Here is a 22,522-nt window from a genome sequence, read left to right on the forward strand (position 1 = left end):
CTGGGCTAGAAGCATATGGTTTGCTTCCCCTTTGGGGATTAGAACTGAAGTATATAAGGATTGGAGGGCTAGGAGATGGATAGATGAGATCATGGAGTGGAGCAACAGCAAGGAAAAATATATTGTTGACTTGGGTGTATATGCATGTACACTGCTGCAAGGCATGTGGGATAGCAGGAATATGTAGAAGTTTGGCAAGGGTGCTATGGGTAAAGAGGAGATACTATCCTCTAACAGTATCCAGTGGCATAGAAGACTGAAGGCCTTCGAAAGGGAAGACACCTTAATCCAAGGGAGGAGAACTGGCAATTTTATTATAGCTGGAGCATCTTCTAGTCTGCATACACATATACACACACATAACCATCACTTAAGCACAGTAGATAACTTGGAGCACTGTACTTTATCTAATGTTGTACATGATATGAATATTAGATTTGATGGGGCTTTCAACAAGGACAAACAAATTGGAGCAGGAGCTACTATGGCCTGGAATGCACAGGGAGACCTAGTAGCGGCTGCAGTAAGGAGGTTTAAAGCTCGGACAGCTGAGGAAAGTGAACTCTTGGCGGCTGAAGTGGCAGTCAAGCTAGCATCAACCTTGGAGGGAAGGAACTATGTCTTTCAAGGAGACAATGCTGCTATCATCAGATCTCTAGCAACCCAAGTTTCTACTCTAAATTGGTCTCTTCAGACGATAGTTGAGGCTATATGTAGAAGTGTCAGTCTTTTGGACAATGCAGTTTTTAGGTGGTTTAACAGAACTTGTAATGGGGATACCCATGATTTAGCAAAATGGGCAAGTAACTCGTGTGACATGAATGCTCTGCCTAAATGCTGCAAAGACTATATAATTGTAATCCTTTTATATGGCAGTAATAGAAATGGATGTTAGCGAGAAAAAAAAAATCATTTTAACAAAATGGGATCTCCACAGTCCACACTAACCACTAACATGTACTACTAATGTTGTCTACTTGACAAGTTGACAACAATAGCAAACAATGAGATATGTTTATATAAGCCACTTTTAATTTTTCTTAAACACTTTACACTCCTAGTTAATGTACTAAGGTTTGAAGAAGGTTTAGAAAAGATTTTGACTACTGTGACACCCATTATAGACCAGCCAATAGGACGTACACCATTGACAGGGGCAGCAACAGAAATCTCGAAGTTGGCTCAATTGCGGACCCATGTATTCGTTATTGCTTGTTCACAATGATATTTATCTTTAAATGCTTTGGTACTTGAGTCGTTCTATGCTCCATCTGGCGCATTGCCGCATTGTAATAGAAGATAGAAAACTAATCCATAGATGAATAGATCAAAACAAGGACTTAAGTCAATTTTTACATGGTTGCATCTTCGTGGCTTTGTAAGTTCCACTATTTTGTATATTTAGAAATTGTGTTTATTCTTTTAACAATTAAATGAGACATTTGCAAATGACATTATCCTATTTCGTTTTCAACAATAAGATACTGATCATATCTCGTTTTCTAACCTTTGATTTGGTTTAATGAAATTGGTTGAGTTCTGCCTTAACCCTTAACTTGTTCAAAAAAGAATATTTCTAGATGGGTGAACAATCCAAAGATACTTCATGTTGTTATATGTGCTACAATTTCATAATCCACCTTGATCCCATCCACTCTTAGCTTTAAGGCCGGTTTGCTAGAAAGAGGTTTTCCATGGTACAAAGAACTGTTTTGAAGGTTAATATTTCCTGCCAAAAATGTAAGAAGCAGCTCCTAAGAGCAGTATCTGGATTAGAAGGTACGTAAATACAACTATCTCCGATTTACTGATAACCATAGATCAGAATCGAGTTGAGACAGATCATTCATTCATGCAAAATATCTTTACTTTCTTTCTTTTAGTTTGTGCTAAATCCACAAAGGAGTCTCTCATTAGTCATTTGCACAAAACGTGATTGCAAACATTTACAAAAAAAAAAATAGGGTTAACTAGTATTACCCCCATTCCACCCCACCACTAGATGAGCCAATTAGGATTTCTCCCCACTAGATGGAAAATTAGGCCCCCCACTAGATGAGCTAATTAGATTTTTTTTTTTTTTTTTTGTGTGTGTACTTACAGGGAAGACCCTAAGGGGGGAAATTCTAATTGGCTCATCTAGTGGGGGTCAAAAAAAAAAATCTAGTGGGGGTAATATTCGTTAACCCAAAAAAATAAAGTTAAAATCCTATAAGGGCCCTTGAATAGCAAATATGTCTAGGTTGAGCGTTAAGGACAATGGTGCATATATTTTGGTACATACATAACGTTATATAACGTTAATTCGTTTTCACTGATCGACTATTATGCATATATTTGGGCAAAGATGATGATAGTGAAAAGGATGATCTTGTAGGTGTAGACAAAGTCGAGGTTGATGCAGCGAAAGGCACTTTGACTGTTACTGGTAATGCGGATCCATACAAAATAATGGTCCGCACAAGGAAAATCCAGAAAACTGTAGAAATCGTAAGTATTGGACCTCCACCACCTCCCCCTAAACCCGATGCAGGTGGTGCACAGAAAAAACCAGAGGAGCAAAAGAAGCCTGATGAAAAGAAATCTGAACCAAAGCATGACTTTCATAATTTCCAGTCCTGCCCTGTCTGTCAAAGAATGTCCACACATATGGTTTATACAGGTGAACCCAATAATGCAGCATCCTGTTCTATCATGTAGCATACACAGGTCGCATATTTATTCAAACAAATATGTAAAATTAATTTCTTTCCCATTGTTTGAGCGAACTCTAATTTGATTCATTTATTGTAACATCAAATGTCAGTTGACCTGTGAAATATCAACAATTCCATAGTCTTTATCCCAACTACTAATAGCCCAAAAATGATTCTCAGTGGAAAAACTTCTTGTTCAGTGTCTTCTTATTTGTACCACTACTTTCTGCAAGGATTTTTGAGTTACTGTTCATAAAGAGTCGTGAACCTGAGTTTAGGATTCGTAACAAGCTTTCAGGCAAGACATAGGGGCAAAGGCTTTTCCAAGTTATAACTTATAACTAGGCTACGCAGAGATCTTATATAGTTGTAAAGACCAGTCTCCCTGTGGAAGCTGGTGACGTCCCCTGCTTCACCAGCCTATTCATCTTTAAATCCACCTGAAGTTGATCAAACTATGTCGGAACAGTCTGATACGACAAGCATGAACAATAAGAGTGTACAAATCCTAAACAGCCACACTTCCCCTTCCTGCCCATAGTAATATCAAAACAATAAAATTTGATCTTTCCACTGTTTGTTAAGGGGGATAAAGGGGTGAATTTCAAGACCAGACAGGTCTGGCTTGCGTTTCTTGACTTATTTCTCAAATCCTCCAGTAAGGTTCCTTTTTCTGTACAGCCATACCCAATGCTAACAAGCTTAAAACGAGGCTTAAAAGGTGCATTTGAGGGCTTAAAGGTGTATTGCCGGTTTTAGTTTTCTATTTTCGAAGGACTCTTTAATTAAAGCAAACTAAATACGAAATTAAGGTTAATAGAGTTGTAACAAAGTTGATAACTTACACCATATATAAACTCTTTCCCTTACTTCTTCAAGTTCAGAACTTGTTGTTCTTTCTTCTGAAAATGAACAACACCATGCTTTCTTCTATTGCTAAAAATCATTCAACAAAGGGGATATTATCAACTACAGGATCTGCAATAGCAATGGCGATTATGATTCGAACCATCAGCAACGAACTCTCTCCTTTTGGTTTCAATTTCAAAGCTTTCGTGGTAAAAAATCTTCGAAAGTTATTCAATCATTTCTCTTCTCAAATAACAATGGTGTTTGAAGAATACAGTGATCTAACAACTAACAATATCTATGTTGCTGCTGAAACCTACTTAGGTTCGAAAAGCTTAGCTTCAACAAAGAGGTTTAAAGTATGTCAAGACAAAAACAACAAGAGTTATGTATTTTCCATGGGGAAACTAGAAGAACTAGTAGATGTTTTCGAAGGTATTCGATTTAACTGGAGATATAAGAGTAAAGAGACTAGATTTCAAATTACGCCTACAGCTAGTGATTTCGATTCTAATATAAAAAGACGGTCTGAACTTCGATGCTATGAACTTAGTTTCCACAAGAAACATAGAGAGATGGTATTGGATTCTTACCTACCTCACATAAAGAAAGCAGCCAAGGCCCTTGAAGAAGAAAACAGGGTTGCTAAGCTTCACACAATGTCTTCTGATGGTCCAACATATTACAGAAGTGCGTGGAGTTCGGTTAATCTTAATCACCCTGCTACGTTCGATAAGATAGCAATGGACGACAGGCTGAAGAAGATGATAATGGAGGATTTGGAGAGATTTGTTCGGAGGAGGGAGTACTACAAGAAAGTAGGGAAGGCTTGGAAACGGGGTTATCTGTTGTATGGACCTCCTGGTACTGGCAAATCAAGCTTGATTGCTGCCATGGCTAATTACTTGAACTTCGACATTTATGATTTAGAACTAACAGATATTCAGAACAATTCCAGGCTTAGGAGATTGTTGCTTTCGACAGCAAATCGATCAATACTTGTGGTAGAAGATATTGACTGCTCTCTTGATTTTCAGAAAACTAGACCAGTAACGCAGGAAGGAAAGCATGGAGCTCCAAAGCACAACGACAATCACAATCCAGTTTGTATTTTTGTTACTATTGCTCTGATCTTTATATTCATCCCATGCATATATTTATCCTCGTCTTTTGATAAAGTGACAAATTTCTTGTGGCGTTGGCAGCAATTGACTCTCTCAGGGATGCTCAATTTTGTCGATGGCTTATGGTCAAGCTGTGGAGACGAACGAATTATTGTGTTCACTACTAATAACAAAGACCGACTTGATCCTGCTTTGCTACGCCCTGGACGCATGGACATACACATCCATATGTCCTACTGTGATCCATGTGGGTTCAGGGTTCTTGCCAACAACTACCTCGAGGTTTCTAATCACCCAGTTTTTGAAGTGATTGAACGGCTACTGGAGATAACAAATGTCACTCCAGCAGAGGTTGCTGAAGCGCTAATGAGGAATGATGATCCTGACACTGCGCTTGGAGGGTTAGTTACACTCCTGGAGGAAAAACACTCGGGCACTGCTTAATTGCAAAAATAATATATCAGAAATATCTTTTCTTTTTTCTAAGGATTAGGAGTTGGTTTCTGATTGACTGCCAAGTGATAAAAAATATCCCCATTCTGTTTTTTTTCTTACCCTGAACAATGTTCATGCAATCAGGTCAGATATCTTCTTAATAAATGGAGTACTCTACAAATTTTCTGGCAAGCACGTCAGATAATTTTAGTTAATCAAGGCAAAGTTACAATCAGCTAATACGTAATTCTAGTGAACTAACGAAAGTAGAAAATTAGCTAACAATTTCTAAATCATCTAGGTATCACAGTTGATGCCCTGGAGAACTACCAGAGGTTCTTTCAAGGAAACGCCCTTTTTTGGGAGCGCCATTATTTCCACCAAAAAAAAAAAGAAGTGGTCTTTCTCAAAGCACATTCCAAGTAATCCAGATTCCAGATCATGTCAACGGGCCTAAAGTCCAACCAACACCATGAAGGAAGAAAATTATAACCTTAAGCAAATATAAGTGACGATGTAGCGCAAACAACCAGACAGAACAGAATTAAGGCAGTAAAAAAGAGCTGCTCGGATTTATCATAAATGAAGTAGCACAAAGAAAAAATCCTGAAACAACCAGGGAAAACAGAATCACTGCAGTAAAAAAGCGCTGCTTACATTCGTCATAAATGAAAGTGCACATAGAAAAAAATCCTGAATCACCTTCGAAACGTACTATTTCTTACTTTTACAGTCAATAGAAATGATTCCTGTATGGCTGTATAGCAGTGTACCTGAAAACATAATGTTGAAGAATGAATCACTAAAGTTTGACTTTACAATTTCAGTGATGAAAGTGCAACTACTTTTGACCTCCACATGAATATTATAACAATAGTTGTTTATAAAATTACAGAATATAGCGCACTTATTTGGGAATACAAAGATAGAAGTCTAGAATATCTTAAGGTGCACAAGATGTACAAGGGCTGATCTACTCAATCTTGAATCAGTATAAAATGAACAACAGTATAAAAACAACAAAATCCGAATAGTGTATGCTGGGAACATCAATGGATGAACAAAGTGAATAACCTGTAAACTACACAACTCAAAAAGTTAGAAGAAGGCACAGCCTAATTTATAGTGTCTTTTATATTGTCATAGTTTCATAGCACTACAACAAGGACTCACTATTGAATCTTTTTCCAGATTAGCGATCTAAATTGATTCAAAATCAGTTATTGACTGACTAGAAATCTGCTTAATGAGGTTAATATTATCCATGTGATTACACGACCAGAATCAGTTCCAGAATTTAGATGATTACATGATTCAAAAAATTTGTTTCTAAGTTTGTCAGAAACTAATAATTCATGGAAAAAATATCAGAAACTAAGAATATTCATGGAAAAGAAATATACATACATTCAAACCGGTATTCAGGTATTTAAGCCTCGTAGCTTGAGATAGCTCTTGAGGAACTAAGATAGATGCTCAAATAGAATAGAAAAACATTGACAGTATTACTACCTTACCTCTAAAAGCTATGATCTAGTCTGCTTGGGTAGCAATAAGAAAGAGAGTTTCTTCAGTACATCCCTCAGAAGATATTAGAGTTCTATATTGCCATTTGCATCTCTATTTTCTGATGAGGATAATAACCAATTAGCTCCAAATCAGCCACAGTGAAAGAATCTATGTCCTTCTTCTGAGGATTAATCTTCAGAATCTGGGTTAAAATTAGTAGAAACAAAACTTATCAGGTGAGCTTCCAATAATAGACAACAATTCCTGATTTCAATTGATTAATTGAGATCAATTCTTATTACTCACTGGGAATGGTTTAGGAAGCCTCTGAAGCTGCTCCTGTAAAGGCCTCACATGAGTTTTATAGACATGAGCATCCCCAATAACATGGATAAAATCACCAGGAACAACATCTGGGTGTGAAGGAAAACAAAGCCAATTACAGAAGTAACTAATGAAAATTATCACATTACTAAACCAATCAAAAGTGTACTCGACAAAAGTAAAACTGGGAAAGGAGAAAAGGATCTCTTCAACCCCAACGTCTTTCTTCTCTCCTTTTCGTTAACTTGTTCTCTACCAAAACTACCAAGCCTGCCTTTAGATGTGTGATTATTAGGAGTGCAAAGAGTACACAACATTACATATGCAATATCATCATTGTAAAAGAGGCCATGCCTGGCTATTCTAAAGTCAATTATTCGGGGACTCCCATAAATAATTCTTGATACTACTGATACTGTGATACATTATTAGTTATCGCATCAATCAGGAACATGCAATAAGCTTAAAATTGCTGACAAAATAAATTCAGGTTTTAAAGATGAACAACACATACCACAAACATGAGCAATCATGCATGTGAGAAGAGCATAAGATGCAATGTTGAAAGGCACACCAAGGCCCAGGTCTGCAGATCTCTGATACATTTGACATGATAGCTCTCCATTGGCCACATAAAACTGCCAAAAGACGAGAGAATAAAGGAAACAATAAGTAAAAAATTACATCAATGTAATAGCCTAGAAAAAATGACCAAGTCCAGCAGGGATAACCTGTGCAAACATGTGGCAAGGTGGAAGGGCCATCAATTTGAGATCAGCCGGATTCCAAGCTGACAGAATAATCCGCCGGTCGTCAGGCTTATTCTTTACCTTCTCAATCACGTCCAGCAACTGATCAAATCCTTGGCCAGTGTAATCAGCATGCATGTTAGTATACCTGTAAAAAGCAACTCCTTATGAGGATCCATGCAAATAGGAAAGTGAAAACATACAAAAGACTCGGGTTGCTCACCTGGCACCAAAGTGTCTCCATTGGAAACCATATATGGGGCCTAAATCACCATCTTCCCTATCTGTCAAACCAATGCTGAAGAGAATAGAACTATTGAGTTACGCGGGAGTACTGCTATAGTGCTATAATAAAGAAAGCAGTGTGCAATTGCTCAAGTAGTTGCCTGTCAAGATAGTCTCTGGATGCATTGCCATCCCAGATGCGAATACCTTTTTCCTGTAAAACCTGTTGACATTAAATATTACATATGAGGCTTACTTTGCATAATTTGAACTTCCAAGATATCACAAACAGAAAACAAGCTATAGTTAAGCTCAAAAGAAAAAATGAACTCACTTAAAATGAAATATAGTGGAAAGAAAATTTGGGCAAAGTACACTAAAGTCATTCTGAAGCTTCAAACTAATGCTAATAACAAGCATCCATAAGCTCACAGTTCACACGAGATATTTATGGAAGAAAGACACGAAAGAAAGTATAGGATTTCGTAACAAACTTCATAATAATGATATTACCTTTGCATTTGTTGAACCACTGATAAACCACAAAAGTTCTTCAACTACCCCTCGCCAAAAAACTTTCTGAGTAACCAAACATTAGCTTAATCATAAACCTTTCAAATGCCATGTCCTGCAAAGATTACTAACTTGTGTGTGTGTGTGTGTGTTTTTGAAGGGGCGCGGTGGTGTGTTAAATAAGCAAAAAGACACCAGATGGATCAACACAAACTAGATAATTGATTTATAATCGAAAGATAAGCACGTGGTTTGGTGAGACCACATTTAGGAATCTTGTAATACATGTATGAAGCAAGTTAATGATGAAAACTTCAAAGAAAAGCTCAAACCTTTGTTGTAAGAAGTGGGAAAGACTTCCGCAGATTGAATCGCATCTTGTGAAGACAGAAGCAAAGAAATAAAATATATCAGTCAATTTATTACGTACCAAACAATTAATTAAATAGCAACCATATATTTTACGTTGACGACCAAACCTGGCAACCAAATTTTGATAGGGTTCCAGTTCCTGTCCTGTCATCTTTCTGAATTCCATTTGAGATGATATCTTGAACCAATTTGAGATACATGTATTCCTTGTGTTTTTCGAAGATCATCTTTGGCAGGGAAGAGGATTTATCAACCTCAAGTTTAACAGAATTTGAACCATTACTAATATCCCCATTGTTAAAAGTAACAGATTCCAGCGCAGACTGTCTCACACGAATATAGGAAACATATGAAAGCAGAATGTTGTTTTCTACCAATGGGAAAGAGGAATACCATGGCCGATAGATCGAATGATCAACTGGAGGCATGAATGTGTCACATTCAATGCTAGTCGAGATTTCTGTTATGTGGACGGCATCACATTCAGGAGCATTGAGCGCCTCCCTGCAGTCAAGTTCATCAATATCTCTCCCAACAGAAAAGATATTGTCGTCCACACTAATGGAATAAGTAACAACATACTTACTTCAATATCTGGCCACCACCAATTACGAACACCTTTTCTATTGACAGACAATAGGGAGAGGCCGCTAATAACTCCAGAGCAGAAGTCATGCTTCCACATATGACAACATTTTCAGCAGTAGCAATATCAAAACTCCCAGAACGAGTAAGCACAACATTTAGACGACCAGGCAAAGGTCTTTTTTCAGGGGTATACTTTCCCATGTTTTCCTCCCCATTATGACTGCATTCCTTTTCCCAGGATCTGACGTAACCATTGTAACCTCTTTAAAAAATTTAAGGTCAGACGGTAAGTTCCACGGTAACTTCCCATCCTTACCAATGCCCATAGTCTGAGTTGCAGCCACAACAACTTGATAGGTCCTCAAAGGATTTGAACTCCCATTCAAAAGGTTTGCGACAATATCAGCACCAGCCATTCTATCAATCGACAAAGAGCAAACTCCTGTGATAGTGTGAAAAACATGCAATGGGTGAATGGTTTTTTCTGATGACGGAATTTAATGACAAGAAAAAATAGCTCCGAACAGCAAGCCAACAAGTAATATAGTGCCTAGAGTGTACTGTGAGCATGGAAGAAGCTAGAAAACAATTATTATAAAAACATAATGCAACACTTTAACATGTTACGTTGTTTCAGCATCTAGGAATCTTCTGGAATGTCTAACTAGAATGCACCAACAAGAGAGATGAAACACAGTGCATAAGCAGATATTGTCACATACATCCATTATTACTAAGATTAAAGGATAGTTAAAAGGCGAAACCTACGATAAGTTAAAATAGACGACGTGAAATTAATCATTGACTCGCTAAAACCCTGCTTAAATATTACAAATAATGTGAGTAAAAAATCAAACCTGAAGAAAGATTTTGTTTGGGGATTTGATTTCTTTCTACGTTTGTAAATTATCAAAAGTTACAACAGTCAACTGCCAAACTCACTCTGAAAGTGGACAGAGAGTCAAAAGATTGTCTTTGACGCAACCCAAGTTGACTTGACTAGTTTGCCCTGATCATTTTATTTTCATTTCCGTTTAAATACACGAGATTTTGTTATCGCCTGCCATGTGGTTGATAAATAACAGATTCCGAAAAACAAATTCAAGTAATCTTACAGCGCATTATCGAAGCCCAATGTACACCATAGTGAGAAATGAATTTAAATTAATATTAACTTAAAAATTGTATGATTCTACACGACCAATAATCACACCCCCATGAAATTTGGATTTTCTCCAAGATTTAAACCAATTTGTTAAAACCTCCCGTTTATTTGATCTAAAGTTTTGATTGAGACGAGAAGGAATCAACAAATGTCGAATTTATTTATTTCAATAACAATAAGATAGTTTGTGAATTTGCAGTGTTGGCAAAATTCCGAATCATTGTTCGTGAGTTTGAACGAAACATTACAAGAATTGTCAAATGTTTCGGTTCTTAAAAAAATCAAAATAACATTATTAAATATTAAGGTAGAAAAAATTAACTAGTTTTAAAGAGAACACTACACTAACTAAAGTAGATGAATAATAAAAATAATGAAATAAATAAATTTTATTTATAGAAGTGTGTAGCGAGGAGGTTATTTTTATATATAACTAGGTAATCTCATTTCAAAAATACAAAAATTATAAAAATAGATACAGAAAACATATGAGGAGGTGTTCCGTATGGGCTTAATGGTAGGTATCCATATAGACCCATGTATTTTATAACATATTCTGAATTTTTATTTCAAAATATATCAAAATTCTAGTTTTAATTTGTAAAGGACAATAGGATAAGGGCAATTTGGGAACAAAATTAATGACATAATGATTTCTCCTATAGGGTATTTCTCCTATAGGTGGGGACATTTCTTTTATAAAGTAAAATAGACATACTGAAAAATAGAGCTCTATACTACCCTAGCTAGACATATATATATATATTTTAATTATTTTTGGCAAGTTTTTTTTTAAATGAGACTAGTAACTTTTTGATGCGAGGCGGGTTATAGTCCTAGACCTCTAACATCATCACTCAAAGGTTTTACCAATAGTTTATCTATTTGATGAGTCTTTCAAATATTTCCAGTGACTTGATCAAGGTCAAGGTGAATTGAAGCTCGAGAACAAGTCAAATTTTATTCAATACCAAAATCCATTAAATGATTTTGACCCACTCCATCACCAATATAATCCAATGTTGTCCCTCCTAAACCAACTACATATTATATATAGAGAGAGATAACATATTAACCCCGATTAATGCGTTAAAATTTAAAATAGTTTGACGTGTAGTGTTGAAGAGAAGATATTGCCAACCAAGGAAGACTAGAGACAAAAGAGACGTTAGTTAGTTAAGCTGGGTGAAAGATTTTGAATGAAGTGGCTTGGATTTCGCACTTGTTTGTACGTGAATCCAGCCAAAACACAAGATTTTCCCTCTAGAAAGGCCATGCCAACCACAAACTAAAAAAACTCTATTATTATCAGCTGTGCATTGGTTGGCGTTTGGTTTAGAAAAAAAAAAACGTGTAATCCACACCTCTTCTTGCTAGTTCTTCGCCCATTCATTTTAAAGCCACTTTGTTTTTCTTCATCATCTTTTTTCTCTCTACAAGCAAACATTCTGTCCTCACTGGTAATATAATCTTCCTTCTCTTTACATTTATATATTGTGTCCTTGAATATGTGTGTTTTGATATGATGGTGTTGCTTGCATGCAGATATTTGAATTGAGCTTTTGGGAATATGGCATCTTATGGTATGAGTGTTTGAGTATTGACCTGCATAACTCTCTCTGCCGTCGTCTAACAAGACCACCCAACAGTTTTCACTACAACAAACAAGAACAACAATCATGACTGACCTCGACCGTGCGTCCAGACCTGGTAAATTTATTTATGCGATATATCAAATCATTGCTTGTTGTATTTCAAGATACATATTGACATGTGTATAGAGCGTCCAGTTATTGAAACTTATAATTAAGAATATACACCTTTAATTTTACATTTTACATTTTGCGAGGGGGCACAGTTATGTTCATTTGTGCCTTAGATAATCATTTTTAATGACTAATAATTGGTCTGTGATGAATTCAATTAGAAAACATCCTAGGGTGTCAATGTGTCATAAGTTGGGCTCGAGCAATTGAATGTGATTTGAGAACAATAATAGATATATAATAGCTCAAAAAGGGTGAATGGAATTATGGAAGGGAGTAGTTTTCATCTTTTGTGGATTTTATTACCTGTTTTGCTTTGAGTTAGCTATATTTCTAGCAAAAATCTGGTCACTTGCAATGGACAGTAGAGTGTAAAATAGTAGGCTATGATTTCTGATCATGCTGGTGCATTCCTGGTGTTTGATGACAAGCTTTTTGACATGAGATGCTACAACAATGTGCAATCAAAAATTATTTATATCTCCATCTTCAGGGAATCGAAAAATTCATTCTCCCAAAAGTACATGATTTAAATGTATCATGTTCAACTAGGGCTGTTCAATTATATATTAGAAGAAGTAACCAAAATATTTGGACACTGTGTTTGGAGCGTTTAGGCTTTAACACTGTTTGATTAGTAGAAAGATGCTGGTAGTTTATTTTCTTTTAAATGTCGTATATAATGCTTCAAGATTTTTCAATTTCCTTTTAGTAGACAATGTTAACCATTGTGTCTGAATGTCCTTCCTTTTCATTTTGGCAGGTCCTGCTGATGTTGAAAACTCTGAAGATGAGAGGAGGACAAAGATTGGATCTTTCAAAAAGAAAGCAATCAATGCATCTACGAAATTCAGAAATTCTTTAACAAAAAAGGGTAGGAGACACAGTAGAGTTATGTCTGTTACGATTGAGGATGAACATGACGCAGAGGAGTTGCAGGCAGTTGATGCATTTCGTCAAGCTCTAATCTTGGATGAACTGCTACCCTCAAGACACGATGATTATCATATGATGCTCAGGTACTTTTTGGAAAATGAAGATGAAATATAAAAACATGCACGTCAAAGTTTGCACTTCTATGTAATGTTGGAATGTACTTTTAAACAATGACACTGTGAAGTAGCGTTTGGTACATGTGTCGCCTAATTAACTGCTTGCATGATGACAGATTTTTGAAGGCCAGGAAATTTGACATTGAGAAAACAAAGCAAATGTGGGCGGACATGCTTCGTTGGAGGAATGATTTTGGTGCTGATACAATCATGGAGGTATGGCATGAAAAATTCCTTCACTTAATCTAACAGTGGAGTCTTCTCATTTCCTGTTTCCACCCTTTTGACTGATTACCTTTGGTTACTATAACATTTATCTTTAGGACTTTGAATTCAAAGAAATCAGTGAAGTTTTGGAACACTATCCGCAAGGTCATCATGGTGTAGATAAAGAAGGTCGGCCTGTTTATATTGAGAGACTCGGTAAAATAGATGTTACCAAGTTGATGCAAGCTACGACTATGGAGCGCTATTTAAAATATCATGTACAGGAGTTTGAAAGAACTTTTGTTGTGAAGTTTCCCGCTTGCTCACTTGCAGCAAATAGGCACATCGATCAGAGTACAACCATACTGGATGTACAGGGAGTGGTACGTATATATATTCATTTTACTTCACACACCCATATATCCAAATTACTTTTTAAAGTGACTTAAACCTACTCTACCTAAAGGATGAACTCCTCCTATTAGTTAGCCTGTGGTCACATTTTCTATTTTTCCTTTCTTAAATGGATCCTAATCTTCCCTGATGAACATGCATAATATTTTGAATTGGTGCCTTAGGGAGTCAGAAGCTTCAACAAAGCTGCCAGAGACCTTCTCACAAGCCTCCAGAAAATTGATGGCGACAATTATCCTGAGGTATTACTCAACGATATATGCTTAAAACAAAGATATAGGTTTTAACATGGTTTTGTATGTCATGTGAATATGTATTGCTTTATACCGCAGAGCTTGAATCGCATGTTTATTATCAATGCGGGACCCGGATTTAGAATGCTATGGAATACTGTGAAGGGATTCCTTGATCCCAAAACCACGTCAAAGATTCACGTAAGCAAATGTCACTCTCATTCCTTTTGTTTGATTAAGAAAATCTACTCAATTGATGAAAGGATTTCTCCATCAGGTTCTAGGAAACAAATTCCAGAGCAAGTTGCTTGAAGTCATTGATGCAACGTAAGTTGTCTGTGATAATCAATTGAATCAAGCCTTTCTTCCCCTCATCATCCGCCATAGTTTTGTACTCTTTTTCTAAGAAGAGATGTTAAACATCATCTTTGTCTGGCTTTGTTCCAGTGAGTTGCCGGAGTTTTTGGGTGGCACTTGTACTTGTGCTGATCACGGGGGCTGTATGCGTTCGGATAAGGGTCCATGGAAGGATCCAAAAATCTTACAGGTTAATGTGTTTTCTTCTTTTCCTTCTTATTTTGCTTTTCATGGATTACATATATTACTCACCAACAATTAGTCATACAGTGTGTTCAAAATGGGGATGCTGCTTGTAGGAAGATATCCATGATGTCTGGCACTGATGAGAAGACAGTATCTGAGGGCGAGAAAGTGTACCCGAAGGTTGTGTTTTTTATTTTTTTATTTTTCTTCTCCTTCATGTCATCTGAACATCTGTATGTCTCCACTTTATTCTACATTTTCTCTTTTCTCTTTTCTCCCATGGCTAGATGTCAATGTCACTTGGTATCCTTTGTCTGAAGCTTTTCCGTTTTTGGTATTATCGATGATTAGTCTAACTATTTCCGCTTTTATCCAATGTGCAGGGATGTGACTCTTCCAATCCGAGACAGTTGTTCATGAAGATGAAACGAGGGTTATTGCTCCCAAACTTGACGAGTATATGGTGCATCGGCAACTTTCTCCAGTTCATGAAGAAGTAAGTATTACCTAGATAATTAACAAATTTAGAGAAAGAATAATTTGGTGTTTGGACTACCTAGGTTTCTGTAGCTTTTATGTTTGCATGATAACATATACAAAGGGTTGGATATAAAACTTCCAGTGCCAAAAAGTCTCTCTCTCTCTTAAAAACATGAAGAAACAAGAAATAACTTGAAGATTATACTGTTAGGAATATACAACTTAATTGTACTTACTCTTTACCAATTACCAAACTATACAAACCTTTTGTCTTGTAAGTGTCTTGTACTTCTTAATTAAATCCGAGCCTAGTGTAGATACACTATGTCCTTAAGACAGATTTTCCCCCTCACGGTGCTTGAAGGTTGATGGGAAACTATCTCCCAAGATAGAACGGATTTCCTTCTATAGAAAGCTAGCACTTCAATTCTATAGACTCAGACGAACACAACATAGTATTTGACTAAGAACAGAGGGAGAAGAGAAAGATCAGAACTCTGTGTGATCTCGTTTATTTTTCTCTCCAAATTCATCCACTATTTATAGGTGAGTGGTGCCTTTTCGAAACAACACAGTGACTCTTGGGAAAAAGTAAGCAACTCTTTGAAAAGTCACATGTTTGAAATGACACACCATTTCGAAGATATAGCATTTCGCTGAACCGGTGCCTATTTTTTAAAGGTTGCACCTTTTCGCATGATGCTTTTTCAAACCGGTGCACATTTTCGAAAGGTCGCGACCTTTTCGCATAATGCAATTGTTTCAAACAAATGTATCATTTTGAAAAGGTTTTTATCACATTACGTACTGTTTCAAGAAAAACCCCATTTCATCTTAAGTGGGGTAGTGGGGTAACTTGGGAGACAAACTACTCATTCATATTTAAATGGATTTGAGCAAATCATTTTTCTAACAATCCCCACATGAATGAAAATTTGGCTTCTTCTATCATAAACATCGGTTTACGTTCTTTTACAAATGAAAAGATACCGCGACGTCAAGTAGCATGGGAGGCCTTGAACTTGCCTTAGTGAAAGACGATCGGATTTAATTGGACGATCGGTGACTTCAATTAATGTCCTTGAACTGTCGGCCCGTTTGTATAAACCTAGACACAATCATTTTCACGCCAGCATCGTCTCGAATCTTGTTGGTTCTCACGTTTGTGTTCATTTTGGCCTTCAACACTTCTTGGTTTTCGATAGTGCTTTTGAGACATTTGTCTTTAAAATTCTTATAGAAGCGGCCCCACTTCGCACTAACATAGGTGATTTCTATAAAGAATATCCTGCAATACTCCACTTGGATAACATAACTTTCCAAGATATAGTAAATCATTAAAAACTTGACTTATCCCGGTTCTCGGCAAAAATATGCAGCTTGCCTTATATAGGAATGGGTTAGAGTATAATATTACTCCCGGTGCTAAAGCGAGTCACAAACATAATTCAGTTGGCCCATTGAACCTAGATCTTGGGATCTCCAAATCAACTAGGTTGGTTTTTCCATTATGATGACTCTTGGTTGATTATCTCAAAAGCTTTAAGCCCATTCCCTTTGATAATCTTTCTACTTGCTCTCTTGTTAAACTTTTTGTAAGCGGATCCGCAATGTTATCTTTTGACCTTACATAATCGATTGAGATAACTCCATTTGAGAGCAATTGTCTAACGGTATTATGTCTACGGCGTATATGTCGAGACTTCCGTTATACATGCTACTACATGCTCTACCAATAGCAGATTAGGCATCACGGTGTATACACACTTTAGCACGAGTTTAGCCCAGTTTGGAATATCCTCTAAGAAATTTGAAGCCACTCTGCTTCTTCTCGGCCTTGTCCAATGCTATGAATTGATTCCATAGTGGACCTCGCTATCTGCGTTTGCTTTGAGGATTTCCAAGAAATTTATGCATTTCTCCTAGAGTAAAACACCACATTTGATGTCTTTTGAGTAATGCTTTAACAAATTTCCAATTTTGAATTAATTAATTCAAGGAGATTCATAATCCCCCATATTTTCCCAATTTCTCATGGCAAAGTCAATAAATTGGAAAACCATTTAAATATATGTTTAGCAAGTGAGGCGTCTTGTTAAAGAATGTCACATATCATTCATATAGTGTCGAAACACTTCTAAGACATCAATTTTGCTTACAAGTATGCTTACAGAACAATATCTTAAACAATCTTCTTTATTGGCACTCTTTGGCGCAATAGTAAAACGCATACATCTTACAAATAATACAATATTTTTAAAACCCTTTTAGCACCGACCATTCCTAACATCCGGAATGGAGCAAGGATTCTCGAATCTTGGATCATAATTCCCCAAGTGTGGCATTACCACCACCTTGTTTGCTTTCAAGAAGTCCATTCCAAGAATGACTTGAAAATGGTCTAAGCGAGCTACCATCGTCTACCTTTCCTCGCCGGTTATTGCATCTTAATGTCAACTTCCAAAGCGAGTCCTTTCACGGTTCGGCTTCTTGGTTCAAGCCTCTCATAGAGCACCTACATTCTGCGAAGTTTCAATCCAATAGCCTCCGGATACATACTTTCGAGATTAACGTATGAGTTGAACCAAGATCCACCATTGCTAGTAGACACCGTAGTTGTTGAGTTCCACTTCTACGAACATAAAAGGTCATCATCGGGGACCAAAATGTTCATACCATTCAACGAACTAGTAGGTTTAACAAATGAAATAGAACAACATGAATAGGAGAACACGGTGATGTTGTCATTTCTATTCTAAAATAGAAACACACCTTCGTTATTTCCTTAAACCAAAAGAAAAGAAAAACGAAAACAAATTACGTTTAGTAAAAAGAAGAAGAAAAAGGAAATTTGTCTTAAGTTATTAGGAATATACAACTTAATTGTACTTACTCTTTACCAATTACCAAACTATACAAACCTTTTGTCTTGTAAGTGTCTTGTACTTCTTAATTAAATCCGAGCCTAGTGTAGATACACTATGTCCTTAAGACAGTTTTCCCCCCTCACGGTGCTTGAAGGTTGATGGGAAACTATCTCCCAAGATAGAACGGATTTCATTCATAGAAAGCTAGCACTTCAATTCTATAGACTCAACGAACACAACATAGTATTTGACTAAGAACAGAGGGAGAAGAGAAAGATCAGAACTCTGTGTGATCTCGTTTATTTTTCTCTCCAAATTCATCCACTATTTATAGGTGAGTGGTGCCTTTTTCAAACAACACAAAATGACTCTTGGGAAAAAGTAAGCAACTCTTTGAAAAGTCACATGTTTCAAAGGACACACCATTTCGAATATAGCACTATTTTTGAACCGGTGCCTATTTCGAAAGGTTGCACCTTTTCGGCATGATGCTGTTTATTTCAAACCGAACCAAAGCACATTTCGAAAGGTCGCACCTTTTCGGCATAATGCACTGTTTCAAACAAATCCATCATTTTGAAAAGGTTTTTCTCACATTACGTACTGTTTCAAGAAAAACCCCATTTCATCTTAAGTGGGGTAACTTGGGAGACAAACTACTCATTCATATTTAAATGGATTTGAGCAAATCATTTTTCTAACATATACTACTCCAGAAAAAACAAGATTGAGAACATCTCTAAGGCTAGGATGGGGAAGTTAGTTTACGGAATCTTTTGAGGGGAGAAAACTTTCAATACAAAGGAGATGCTTGACTAAGATCAGTCGTCTTAAATCTAACAGCATGTAGTCATTATCAAAAAGTGCAATCAGAACTAGAAGACATGTGAAGGAAGTGCCTCCTTTGTAAATAACAGGATATTCATGTAGGTGTTAGGATATGTACATAAAGTGTAGAGGAAATTTGCAAGGAAAATATATCCATAAAAGGTGCAACTCACAACTATGAATTGAAGTCAGGGCCTGAACTGTATCCAAGACCCAAAAATCATATCACCGGAGCCTGAATGCAGATTCCTTTCCTCAAACCTGAAATTGGAGAGACCTTAAGCCACCTAGGTAAATCTGAAAATAGAGCACAGGGTATTGTTCTCAGGGCTATATCCAGAGAAGGACTTTGATCAATAATTCTAATTAATTTGATTTCAGTCAGAGAAACACATCGGGATCCCAACTTCAACTTTTGGGAGCCTGACATGCAATCTCATGAATTCAAAAACACAGAACTGAAGGTTCTGAAATCAGCCTCCACAGCCCAAGTCAAATGACATTGCTTAAATATTTTTGAGTGCATTGACAAACGACAGTGAGTAATTGTTCATACTTCCAAAATGTAGAACATATGTCAAATATATAAGGATATATTGAAAATCTGAGCACATACATCCTGTTAATATTAGGCACTATTCTTTCCCTTTCTTGTTTCCCTTGTTATTTATATACCTTTTTCTTTCCTCACTTGAAACATTTTAGTTTATTTAGTACCCTTGTATTTACTGTCATCTTTCCTCCTACTGTGAAATGTATGCAGGCTCAACTAGGCAAAGAAAAGTGTTTCATCCCCGACGTGTATGATGACTTCATTCCAATGGTTGATAAGACTGTATATACAACTTGCAGTAAAGTGACACCAGGAGACCATATAGCCTTTTCTAAAGGTGAATTCTGTTTTTACTTCATATTTTCTACTTCCTTACTTTGTAATTTATTACAAATAGTAATACGAAACTTGCAAATGGTTCTGTTTGTGTGACACTGCACATGGAGAGAAAGCTGTTAAAAGACAACCATTTTAAGCAGTTGCAGTCCAGCTAGTTAAAGGGCTGCTCCCTATTATTCCTGTGTCAGAGTGAAACTTTATCTATAAACAAGGTTTCAAGAGAGCCACTTTTTGGATTACCAAAACGAAAACCTTGTCTTTTGAAGAAACGGTACAGTGCACCTTCTAAAAGGGATTGCTCATGATTTTCCTCCAGGAATTAATAATTTTAGTTTTATTGACTCTTGGTTCCTCAAAAATTTTAGGACTGTACTCTAGAATGTATTTATGATTATGCCTTTTCTTATATTTCTCCCTGGGGTTTCCTTTCAAACATCCATATGATATAAAACTGGTTTGTTTTGACAATATAATCTTGCATCCAGGATATCAGGGTCCAACATCCAACTGGCTCCGTTTAGTAATTATGTTTAGGTCCTCATAACAGATGAAAAAAACAGCCCATCATCTTTCGTTTTTTAGCAGCTGGAAAAGTTACTTGTTAAGTGTTTCACAGCGCTAGGTTCTGATATTATTAGCCTCTTTAAAACCATGAATGATAGACTTGTCTTGCATATGCACCATATGACAAATATGTCTGCTGGCATCTGTTCACACTTACAAACAGATTTCTCGTAAATAAGTTTTGGAATCAAAAAGAGAACACTGGTGGTGTCATAACCTAATAATATTGTATTGCCAAGTGTTTCTGTTTTGCTGTATAACTGGAGCCATCAAATGCTACTATTCAATTTCAGGTTGTTTCTCTCCTTATGATGAATGCAAGGTTTCTGACAAGCTAAGCGCTCAAATCTTCTCTGGCGTCCTGGCGTTTGTCATGGGCGTTGTCACTATGATCAGATTGACTCGCAACATACCAAAGAAGCTCACTGATGCCAACCTCTATTCCAGCACTATTGACTCTGTAGACCACAACATTAAGCGCCAACTACCCCACCAGTTACCTGGACCTACCATATCCGCCGCTAAATACATGTCTGTCATGAAGCGCATGGCTGACCTGGAAGAGAAGGTCACTGTTCTCAGCAAAAAACCAGCTACAATGCCTGCTGAGAAAGAGGAAATGCTGAATGCTGCTGTGAAACGTGTCGATGCCCTAGAACAAGAACTCATGGCAACCAAACAGGTAATTTTATAGACTCATGGTTTTTGAAGCACCAGTTGTCTAAGTCAAATTTAGTGCTTTGGATCTAAGATTAGCAGAGGTTGTCAATCAAAAAATAAAATAAAATCTCCTCTTTAAAGCAATTCACATAGGTTTATGTTATAGATTGCTCATATGCGGTACATGCAAAAACATTTTTTAGAATTTGAAATACTAACACCTGCTCTACTCTTCTTGATTGCTAGAACTCATTGTATGTATTTGGCCCAAGGTAACAGCTACTAGCAAGTGGCACATTCAAGGAAAAACGTCAGAATGCTTTTTATTGCACTGATTATTCTTGTTTTTCGCAGGCTCTGGAGGATGCCCTTGTCCGTGAGAAGGAACTTGAAGCCTATGTAGATAAAAAGAAGAAGAAGAAGAACAACAAGTTGAAGAAACTTTTGGTATGTATGATAGCAAGTTCAATGCTTAGTGATTGTGTAACATGTCATCTCACTTAACGGTTTTTCCCCCTTACACTTCCTTCTTTTTCTGTAACTGTAGAATCATTTCCGCTGGTGAAGGGCTAGGTGACATGGTTGGATTCTCAGAATAGCGAGGTCTAAATTCAGGAAACTTGTGACTTGAGTGATTTCAGCTCTTGAGAGCCATGCAAATCACGCTGTAACACACTTCATTCAAGGAAAACCTTATGTAAATGTTTTGGTAAAACACACTTGTTTGTCATTCTTTTCAACTTGCCATTCTTTTGAGCAGAAGTGCCCATTATATATCCCTGTATTTTTTTTGTGTGCAAATTCTTTTCAACAGAATCCCCTGTATCAAAGTAGCTAACAGCACCTTGTTGGCCTCTTTTCCTTGTGTTAAAAGGGTGGTTAGATGGATAAAATAATGCAGCTGGAATGAAGTCTGTCCGGTTATTAGGTCTGAAGTTCATTCAGGTTATGTGGTTGCTGAAATATATAACTAAAACGGTCTCAAGTTCTCAACGTGCACAGTTTGGAAATGTTTAATGAATATGATGCAAATTGGTGAATTAAACTGCTGGTATGTGCCAAAATTCCAATCATAAGTATTTTGCAGAGTTAGCAAGATGGCTTTCCTGATACCTTCTCAGGAATACAATCTGGCGTAGTGCTTTTTTCTGTTCTTTTTTTCAATCTGCCTAATAAGAAATCTTTAGAAATGGATCCGCTGGTCCAGTATGTGGCTAATAGTTCCTCCGTTTTCCTTTCACGAGTGTGGCATTTAAATTCTGTTTCGAGGTGTTGAAATTGGGAAACAATGGTCTGCTTTCCAAACAGCTAGGAATTAGTAGCCGAATGAAAATTTATATTTTTCTGGTTTTCATTCTGAAGAGTGAATTATGAGAAAAATACGCACACACTACCAACTTAAATTAAGGTATGCTTTCCATGTATGTGTTATAATATGCTATCTGGTTTAGACAGACTCGTTAAAAA

At 36.7% G+C, this 22,522-nt stretch overlaps 3 protein-coding genes across 3 annotated transcripts; 2 read left to right on the top strand and 1 right to left on the bottom strand.

Annotated features, from left to right (window-relative positions):
• The first annotated feature begins 3,604 nt into the window (after positions 1-3,604).
• Positions 3,605-5,238, top strand: LOC147503022 (AAA-ATPase At3g50940-like). The gene is made up of 2 exons (XM_086607842.1): positions 3,605-4,648; positions 4,751-5,238. The coding sequence occupies exons 1-2, from the start codon at positions 3,605-3,607 to the stop codon at positions 5,111-5,113; spliced, it is 1,407 nt and encodes a 468-aa protein (XP_086463968.1). The 3' UTR covers positions 5,114-5,238.
• Positions 5,239-5,648: 410 nt separating this feature from the next.
• LOC147503023 (bifunctional dihydrofolate reductase-thymidylate synthase-like) lies at positions 5,649-10,379 on the bottom strand. Its single transcript, XM_086607841.1, is given in 13 exon segments — positions 5,649-5,877; positions 6,622-6,815; positions 6,920-7,026; positions 7,452-7,575; positions 7,669-7,834; positions 7,910-7,984; positions 8,073-8,134; positions 8,425-8,490; positions 8,757-8,801; positions 8,904-9,300; positions 9,383-9,563; positions 9,566-9,826; positions 10,242-10,379. Coding segments are annotated over 11 exon segments (1,569 nt in total). The 5' UTR covers positions 9,801-9,826; positions 10,242-10,379; the 3' UTR covers positions 5,649-5,877; positions 6,622-6,704.
• A 1,716-nt stretch (positions 10,380-12,095) lies between these two features.
• On the top strand, positions 12,096-21,856 carry LOC147503024 (phosphatidylinositol/phosphatidylcholine transfer protein SFH12-like). The gene is given in 15 exon segments (XM_086607844.1): positions 12,096-12,259; positions 13,079-13,334; positions 13,484-13,583; positions 13,691-13,957; positions 14,153-14,230; positions 14,321-14,422; positions 14,499-14,548; positions 14,669-14,768; positions 14,849-14,944; positions 15,148-15,252; positions 15,255-15,260; positions 19,703-19,829; positions 20,689-21,077; positions 21,410-21,502; positions 21,603-21,856. Coding segments are annotated over 15 exon segments (1,818 nt in total). The 5' UTR covers positions 12,096-12,228; the 3' UTR covers positions 21,621-21,856.
• Positions 21,857-22,522: the final 666 nt, after the last annotated feature.

Source organism: Coptis chinensis, chromosome 4, assembly GCF_015680905.1.
Source record: "Coptis chinensis isolate HL-2020 chromosome 4, ASM1568090v1, whole genome shotgun sequence".
Classification (NCBI taxonomy): Eukaryota; Viridiplantae; Streptophyta; class Magnoliopsida; order Ranunculales; family Ranunculaceae; genus Coptis; species Coptis chinensis.